Here is a 9,803-nt window from a genome sequence, read left to right on the forward strand (position 1 = left end):
GATTTGTTCCCTTGGACTTCATGCGTGGTAATTTTTGGAGAAAATAGGTGATACAAGCAATATAGGACATTCTTTCTTGTAATAATCATCCATGATAAGTCATTATTGCTCTTATAAATACTGAAGCATGCACATAAGGAGACATCTGTAATCGTTATTTGATATTATATCATAAGAGTAATAGCTTGGCAAAACAGAAGGAGCTTTTTATACACTCCATGGGAACACCTAATAATGGGTCTACTAATAATTTGGGATAAGCCAAAGGCATAACTAAGTATTTAAGTGAAAAGATGGAACCTTTGGAAATATAGCCAGTATCACCAGGAATGATACAACAGCACTTTTCAATCATCCACAGTTATTGTTTTAAACACGGTTTGTATGAAGAGATGATGAGAGCAAAAATTGAGACTGCCTCAGTCCTTGGAAGATGCTGGGATGTGTGTGCTGGCCAGACCTCATCTGTGTGTCCAATCCAGCGTGTACCTTTTCAGCTCCTTCCCTGAGGCCCACTCAGGTCAGCAGACCACATCAGAGACACACCCTGGCCTCTGGCTTCCAGTCAGCCTTAGCCATTGGGAGACAACAGAGACATGGGTAAGAGCTGTGTTTCTCTATTAAAGATCATAGCTGGGAGTGGCCAACTCTTTCCTATGGCTATAATGCTGGATCGTTTTAGCACCTGCTTCTTGTACCTGCCTTTAAGATCAAAGGATGGCACAGCAGAGCTCACTGTCTATTCAGGAGGATTTTCTTTTGTGATTCTCATATCTTAGCTGAACCGTATCAACTATCCTTGCATTAAATCTTTTCTAATTATTACTTTTGGGTTTCTCATGCCTCTCTGCTAGGACCTTGAAGATGTGTTCCATCCCCTATCATAGGACAATGCATGTTTATTCAGGACCTTAACTAAATGAGGACATTTTTCATTCCCATCAGCTCTTTCTTCTTATCTTTCTATAAAGTTTTTGCTATTTCGGTCTCTCCTGTATCCAGTCACCTTTTCCTTGCACAGAACCCCACTTTTTACTCAAAACCCATTCCTTAAGGGGTCTGAGATGTAGCTCAGTTGGTGGAATACTAGCTTACCATGAACAAAACCCTGGATTCAATGCTCAGCACCACATAAACTGGACATGGTGACATATACTTATAATCACAGTACTCAGGAAGAAGAAGTAGGAGGATCAGGAGTTCAGGTCATTCTCAGCTACATAAAAAGCTCAAGGCCTACTTGGGTTACATAAAAGTGGATTTCAAAATCCCCAAACAATAGCAACTGCCCTTGAAAAACAATCAACCCTTTGGTGGAACTCACCTGTCATCCCAGCACTTGGGAGGCTGAGACAGGAGGATCCTAAGTGCCACACCAGCATGAGCTATATATTAAGCCTCTCATATAGATGCCCCCCGCCAAAGAACTACTCTTCTTTATCTCTCAGTGGGCTTGATTTTAACACAAGCAAATCCAATTTGATTTAATTTTAGGACTTGTGTTGGAAGCAGTAGGGCACAGAGGTTTCTACTTCGACAGGCACTTAGGTGTAAGGGTTAAAAAACCCCCGAAATTGTCAGGTCAAGTAGAGGAGGCTCTTTGAGAATAAGCCAACAAAGTAGACAAGAACAAAGTGACAGAGAGGTGTGACTAATATCATTTTGTGAATCTGGAGATCCCAGCATGCCTAAAGCTTATCCTGGGACACAGGATAAGCAACCTGTGTTGGCTATCACAGGCTGTGATTCCCTTCTATGTTCAAGCACAGTTGAGCTTTTTGTCATTTGCAATGGCCAGAACCTCAACTAAAAGGCCTTCCCCCAGTAGAAACACATGTACTTGGAGAAAGCAAATGGTAGAAAGTCTTAACAACCGTGACACCCAGATTTACTGTGCTGTTTGCATTAAGAACAGCAACTTGAACTTTGCACATTTGCATATATAGTGATCTCTATGGAGAACTATTCGAACTCTATGGAGGCTGTAGCAATATATCTCTATGGAGACTATAGCGATCTCTATGGAGAACTATTCCATCCCTACAGGCACTTTTCTCTGACACATGTTAGACTCACATGTTCCCCTCGCCACCTTCCTGACCGGTAAACTTGTGAAAGGCTTTTTATGGTGTGGATGCTCTCAACACCTCATTGCTCCTTCAGTGCTCTGACATCCATGAGAGACAGGACGATACCAAACCAAACAAGCTACTCTGTCACTCTGCATTGAACTCTGTGGCCCAGATCCATGCATGGACTGGTGCAAACAAAGAACAGTGGTGGAAAACAGCTGAATGCTGAGTTCAGGTATTACTTTTAAGTGCCATTTGACTGGGCCTTCTCCGATGACAGGGTTCACTGGCAGGAAAGCTGTTATTTCAACAATCACTGCTCCTATTTACTGCCCATTAGAAGGGGAGTCACTGGGAGGCCAAACTGCCTCAAAAGCTGGGTTTTCTGAGCACTCAAGGTCAGGTTCAAAGGACAGCAATCAGGTAGAAGAGCAAGAGCAGATACTCAGTCCTTTGAGCTTTGAGCTTTACTATCCCCAACATATCACACACTTTGGGAAAGGAAATCAGAGTGACGGTGTTAAGATCATATACAAAGCTTTTTCCATAGCAGCAGTCTCCCTGAGACACAGACCATGCCTTTATTTTATTTTATTTTATTTTAATTAATCCATTTGTTTTAAGTAATCAAATTTTTCTTTTGAGAGTTTGATACTGAGTATTACATTTGCATCATTTCAGCTCCTCTGGTTCTCTCTTCAATTCCTCCCATTCCCCACCACTTCCTCCTGATTTATTGTCCTTTTCTTTATTATTGTTACACATACATATAACATATATAGTATATGTGCATATATATATACATATATATGGCACTGAGTTCATTTAGTGGTGCTAGTGTGTACATGTGCTTAGAGATGATCACTTGATCACTTGAGAATAGATAACTTTTTAGGGAGATAGTTCCTGGAGAAAACTAATTCTCTCCCACTGAGTTATCCATGGATATTACCCTTCATTAGAGGTGGGACCCCATGAAAATTTCCCCATCCACATCATCCACATAGATATAAGTGCAGGCAAGTATAATTCTCACCACTTATCAAAGAAGCATCTCTTTACAAGATGTACATGACTTTATTTTAAAAGCAACCCTCCTCACTCCTGCCTAGCATTGTGTCTTACACAAAGTGGGTACTCATTAACAGTGACATTTAAAAGCTGATGGTTTGGGGATGGAAGGATGGCTCATTGGTTAAGAGCACTGGCTGTTCTTGCAGAAGATCAGGTTTCAAATCCCAGCATTCACATGGTAGCTAACAACCATCCCTAGCCCTAGCTCCAGTTCCAGGGGAATCTCTTCTGTTCTCTGTGGGCACTGCATGACACAGATGCACTTACATACATGCAGGAAATATACACAGACACATAAAATAAAAATAATAAATAAGGTATTTTTTAAAGCTGCTGGTTAAGCATACAAGCTAAGATAATCTTCAAATGATGAGCCCATCATAGTAGTTGCTCAAGAAATCCTTGTCATTTAGCATCTTCAACAAATGGGGCAAAAATGGATCTCCACATGTAGAAGAATGAAATTATACTTATATTTATCTCCCTGCAAAAAAAGTCCACTCCAAATGGATCAAAGACCTCAATGTGAAACCCAAAATGCTGACACTGTTAGAAGAAAACATAAGTAGTACCCTACAAGATATAGGCACAGGAAAGGACTTTCTAAATTGGACATCAGTTGCTCAGGAATTAAGGTCCATAATTACAAATGGGACCTCATTAAATTAAAAAGGTTCTGTACAGCAAAGAAAACAACCAATCAAGTGAAGAGGAAGCCCACAGATTGGGGAAAATATGTATCCAGCATATATCTGATTGAGGATTAATATTCAGAATATGCAAAGAACTCAAAAAACAAAGAATCAAGAAAAAAATGACCCATTTAAAAATGGCCTATGAATCTAAAAAGAGAGCTCTAAATAGAATAAAAGTGATTAAGAAACACTTAAAAAGTGTTCAACATCTTTAGGGAAATGTAAATCAAAACCACTTTAAGAGTTCATCTTTTACCCCAGTCAAAATGGCTAAGATCAAGAGGACAAATGACACTATATGCTGATGACGATGCAAGGAAAAAGGAACCCCATCATTCACTGTTGGTGGGGCTGTAAACTGGTGCAACCACTGTGGAAATCAGTGTGGAGAACTCTTAAAAAACAAAGATAAATCTACCATATGATCTGCTTATACCACTCCTTGGCATATACCCAAAGGAACCATCCTATTGCAGAAAAACTTGCACAGTCATTCGTTGCTGTTCTTTTCACAATACTTAAGAAATGGAAACAACCTAAATATCCCTCAACTGATGAATGGATAAAGAAAATATGGTACATTTACACAATGGCATTCTAGTCATCAGTAAAGAAGATGAAATCATAAAATTTTCAGGAAATGGATGGAATTAGAAACTTATACTAGATGAAGTATCAGATGCAGTAAAACAAGGGACACATGCTCTCTCTCATTTATGAATCTTAGTTCTAAATCCTTGGAGTATATATCCTAATGTAATTGCAGGAGTCAGGAAAATGTAAAGAAACCATGGGGGTTAAGGGGAAGAAGGATCTTGAGAGACAAGGATAGTAAGAGATAGGCTATCAAGGGGGAAATGGAGGTACTTTAACAGGGGAGGGAGGGGGAGGGTTATACGGGGGAAGAGAGAGGTGAGATAAATAATGTTTAAGTGGTATGGAAAACCGGAGGGAAATGTATTAGTTCAAAAGCCTACTGAAAAATACACAATATATTGCAATATGTGTGTGTGTGTGTGTATGTGTGTGTGTGTGCGCGTGCGCATGTGTGCATGTATATAGTTGAATACTGTATAACAAGAAACACAATGCCAGACAGGAGAAATCTCCCTTTGAGTTGTTGGTCAGGGCAGTTCAAGAGACTTCTAAAATAACATTGTATTATCACAGTCCTTGATTGCTTCCCAAAACTTGAAAATAAAGCCGTATTGCTGAAGATATAACATACTTTGGACACAGAACTTGGAGAAATGGAGCTGGAACTGACCTGATAGCCTCCTCTCTGAGGACTAGCTCTCAAAGTATCAGAGGATACTAGGCAAGCTGTCAAGGGAGAAAATCAATCAATGGTCCTAGCCAGTTCTAAAGTATAATAAATACAGCAGTGACTGGCCCAGGGAACAATCTCTTATCTTGTGGATAATTGCCAGGCATCTAATTGGATGTAAGGCCCACCCAGTGGAAGGGAACTCATGAGTAGTACTGTAAAAATGGTCAAATACACAAAGCTGGAGAGGTCATAGACCCTGGAGAAAAACCTACTTTTGTCACATTGTTCAATCAACCTGATTTTTTTAGTGTGTTCTAAATATGTATCCTTATATTTATAGACAAGTACAATTTTCACAACTCATAAGAAAGGCTTCATTTTGCAACATGACAGAGTTCCACAGCTGGTCATACACAGAGAATAAGTGTCTGAGAGATGCGCATCCCAAAGTGACATATTTACAATGCGTCTACACCTAAGGCTCAGGAAGCATAGTAGAAGAGGGGACATAAAGACTATTAGTGCATCTCTCAACTCTCACCAGTGAAGCTTCTTCATGCAACAGATAGTGATTAACTCAGAAAACCACAACGGGCCAAAGTGCTGAGTTCTTGTCCCTGGGTAGGATACCTATCAAACCTCTGCCACCCAAGACACAGGGACCATTTTGTGAAGAGGGGGCAGAAAAACTGTAAGAGCCAGGGGTGATGGATGACCACAAGGAAACAGAGTTTTGGGTGGCTAGAAAGTTTCTCATATGAACTTATAGCAATAGTGACAGCATGCACAAGACCCATTCAAGCTCAAAACATACAAAAACCCAGCATAGAACTTGGGAAATGGGTAAGAAGCCCCAACCTTAGCTGAGGAACTATTGGCAGCCAATGACTACTGGGAGAGGGAGAGGTGGTTTTCTTTAAGGAAACGACACTAAATAGGTTGACTCGGCTCCACTGAATGGACTCACACTGAGGGACATTTGGGACACAAGTATGGCTTGTTAAGTCTTAACTTATATAAGAGAACGCATGAAATTCGGTGTGGGGGTGCTATGAGGGGTGCAGGTAGAGGTGAGGGCTTAAAAATGATCATGATGTATTGTATGAAATTTTCAAAAACTCAGTAAGAAAGAATAAAAGTCATTAGAGCAAGCTGCACAATTATCAAGAAGATTGAAATCCTTACCATTAATATCATTATGATTCTATCACCCCTAAAGGATCTATTTAATTAATGAGTGGGTTCATTAAAATCCACATAAACCTTTTAAGCACTAATTTCATCTCCCTTTCTTGCAACAGCTCTATAATCAGCTCGAGTTACTCTCCCTGCCTTTCACATGTCACCATAGAAATCAAACTATTCATTAACTTGCTCATTCACCCATTCAACAATTAGGGATCACATGTAATTTGCCACATATTTGAAAGTATGTTAGGGAATGAATGTTGATTAAGACCAATTGTTCCCATAATGCAAAGGCATGGAGTCCGTTGGAAGGGACAAGAAAACCAAATGGACTGTGGAGGAGAGAACCAGCCTACGGAATGACATAACTTCAGTGGCTCCAAGTGATGGGGGAACCTAGGGGAAATTGCCACTGAAGACATTTTCCTCACCTTCTCTGCAAGCCAGCCAAGATGCCTGATCTCTCGACTTCCAGCAATGCCTGTCTTTCCCAGCTGCTCTCTGACCTCAGCAATTACGCGGGTCAGCAGGTCACTGACATTAGAATGGATAGCACTGAACCAGGCCTGGGCGGTGGCAGAGTCCTTACTCCTTAGGATCACCGTGTGCTTAGCATCAGGGGAGTGGATTTCCAGCTGCCTAGGGAAGCAAGAAGAGAGAAGAGTTAGAGGGTGACCTGGTAGATCCTGTACTTGGAATACAGTTCAACATAGCACATCTGTAACCACCAAATCCTGCCTCTATCTGGCACCCCTGCCAAATCAAGGGTATCTGTTTTCCTGTTATGCAGCTGATTGTTAGTCACTGTTCATTTCATCAGCAGAAGATTTCAGTTGTAGACTTGCCGTCTTTGCTGTTGGGAGGCGGATACTGAAATAACTAGCCATTTTTTTTTTTTTTTTTTAAATTGAGACAGGGTCTCCCTGTAGCTCTAGCTGGCCTGGAACTCTTTTTGTAGACCAGGCCGCCCTTAAACTCAGGGAGATCTGCCCACCTCTGCCTCCCCAGTGCGGGGATTAAAAGACTGACCACCATGCCCAGCTCACTGAGCCATCTTGGTAACCTGAAAAGCTGTATTTTTGGATGTTGATTCTGATGTTCCATATAAAACAGTGACACTCAGAGTCTCTACAGGCCAAGAGAAATGAGTTGGCTCTTGACAGCAGCCACCCTGCTCCCCAATGCCCTTGCTGGATCTGGACTAGATCATCACAGGAGTCCAGCCTCTGCTGCCAAGTGAATCACTAACTGACAGGCTGCCGGGCTGCCCTGGTTTAAGAAGGAGCTAATGAGCACAGGGTCAGGGGTTCAGTTCCTTTGAGGTCCAGTTGACCTTCATACTCAGGCAGTCCTAGGCATGTCATAGATTGACTGGGCAAGTCAAGAACAGTGCTGTCAGCTCTATTAGAAAATCAACCCTAGCTCAAAGCCCTCCTCAACTACAGCCTTGTTCATAAGCAGTTGCAAAAACGTCAGCACAAATCTTATGAATGCACCTCAGCCATTGCTGAGGAGTCAAGGAAGCTAAGCTGCTTGACTCCTCCTTCCCCTCAAAGGCTTTTACACAGATTCTCGGGCAGCTTCATCATGAAGAGCAGATCCCTCTACTGACTCCAGGCTAGAAGCCTGAATGAACTCAGGGAGATCTGCCCACCTCTGCCTTCCGAGTGCTGGGATTAAAAGCATGTGCCACCATACCCAGCACTAGCCACATTCTTAATCTTATTGCCTAGTGTTAATTAATTAACATAATTTTAAAATTGGCCAAGCATTATATTATTATCTTTCCTTTTTTAATATTTTTTTTCTCAGTCAGGCTCTCATGTAGCTCAGGTTGGCCCCACATTCTCCAGGTAACCAAAGATGACCTTGAACTCTTAATATCCTGTCCCTACCTCCTAAGTGCTATGATTATAGATGTATACAACTCCATCTTGCTTAGCAAACACTGTATTTTTTAGGAGCCTTGTTTGAGGCACATTTTAAGTACCATTGCCTCACTGGATTCTTGCAGTGATGGAGAATGTTGCCCTAGGAGGGGGTAATAGTGTAGAAAGAGATCCACTAAAAGACTCATATTTAATCAAACACCAAAGCTTATGTCAGAGTTCAAGTTAGATTATTTGAGATACGTGTAAGAGATTTATCGTAAGTGTGTTGATGGGGGAAGTTTTAGATAGATCATATTTGTTTGTAGCTTGTTATTGTGAGGTAATTACAGTTAACTGGGAGTTGTATAAATAGTTAAGCATTCTGAGCGTCCTCCACCAGTTTCTCCTGATGGTTGTATTTTACATACTATACTATGATATCAAAAAGAGGAAACTGTCATTATACACTTCTATGCAGCTCCATCATGTGTAGATCTGTATAAAGGCCACTGTAATCCTGATGCAGAGCTAGTCTATCAATGCTAAGATTCCCCAGCTTCTCACCACCATCCTAGATGCTTTAGTATAGAAATTTTTCTATTCCAAGGAAAAATTTGCATTTATTTTTAGTCATTCATATTGGTATTAGAAAGATATAAAAATTGGGAAATTAAAAACTGAATAAAATTATCCATTTATTAATCTCATTTTACTCCTTTATAATTGTTACCATGTACTGAGAATTTGCTATATTCCACAGAAAGACTTAAATCCTTTGATATAATAAAAATATGGCATTGCCAATAGCCTTATGACATATTAACCTGATCTAACATAGTTAGAAATTGGTTTGAAGAGAGAAAGAAATAATTTACTCAAGGCCACAAAGCTGGTGATGTTGGGATTTAAGCCTATGTGAGCCTATGAATTCAAAAGCCAATTTATAATGCCTTTGCTTTAGATGAGGCAGCATCAAATGGGAATAACCAACTACTGTCTTCTATAGAGGGCTGAAGACTGGTATTCATCATCTGGAACGTGTCTACTAGTGTCCTACTTAGTTTCTGAGTTGCAAGATAACAAATTTTTTGATCATCTGAAAGTTAGACAAGGCAGCCTGGCCCCATTAACATTTGAAACCGACCTTTGGGAGCAAATCTTTTAACTCATAAACCTAAACTGTAGAAAAGAAATGGTTTGCAAAGTGGGGTGTCTCAAGAGGAGTTTTAGCAATAATTAGCCTTCTTTGTAAGAAATTTGCAAACAAATCTCCTCAGCAACAATCTGAAAGCTTTATGTGACAAGGCAGTGGAATCTGGCAGTGATAATTGTTCTCAAAGGAAAAAAATGCCATTTCTCTTTGGGACTTTTCAAAGAAAGAGGCAGGAAGTCTAGGGTGGGCTTCCCACTCAAAGTGCGTAAAATACACTCTAGGATTCTAGAAAAGTATTAAGGAGAGCTTAACTTGCCTTTAAAAGCATTCTATCTATCTCTATTGTTCTAGGAAGGTAAAATATGCAAATACTTCATTTATAGTATTTTCCTTTGAATACCTGGGTACTTGTTTTAAAAGAAATGACAGTTTGGAAAGCAGCCTCTCTCTCTCTCTCTCTCTCTCTCTCTCTCTCTCTCT

The 9,803-nt window shown here is 40.4% G+C and overlaps 1 protein-coding gene across 1 annotated transcript in view; it reads right to left on the minus strand.

Annotated features, from left to right (window-relative positions):
- Sntb1 (syntrophin beta 1) overlaps positions 1–9,803 on the minus strand; it is a gene marked incomplete at its 3' end in the record, with an annotated part of 258,074 nt that overhangs the window by 90,287 nt on the left and 157,984 nt on the right. The window contains 1 exon segment of the mRNA XM_008837985.1: positions 6,731–6,938. Within this exon segment, the coding sequence (XP_008836207.1) occupies positions 6,731–6,938 (208 nt within the window).

The sequence above is a fragment of the Nannospalax galili genome, unplaced genomic scaffold, assembly GCF_000622305.1.
Source record: "Nannospalax galili isolate Female #2095 unplaced genomic scaffold, S.galili_v1.0 scaffold17, whole genome shotgun sequence".
NCBI classification, from domain to species: Eukaryota; Metazoa; Chordata; class Mammalia; order Rodentia; family Spalacidae; genus Nannospalax; species Nannospalax galili.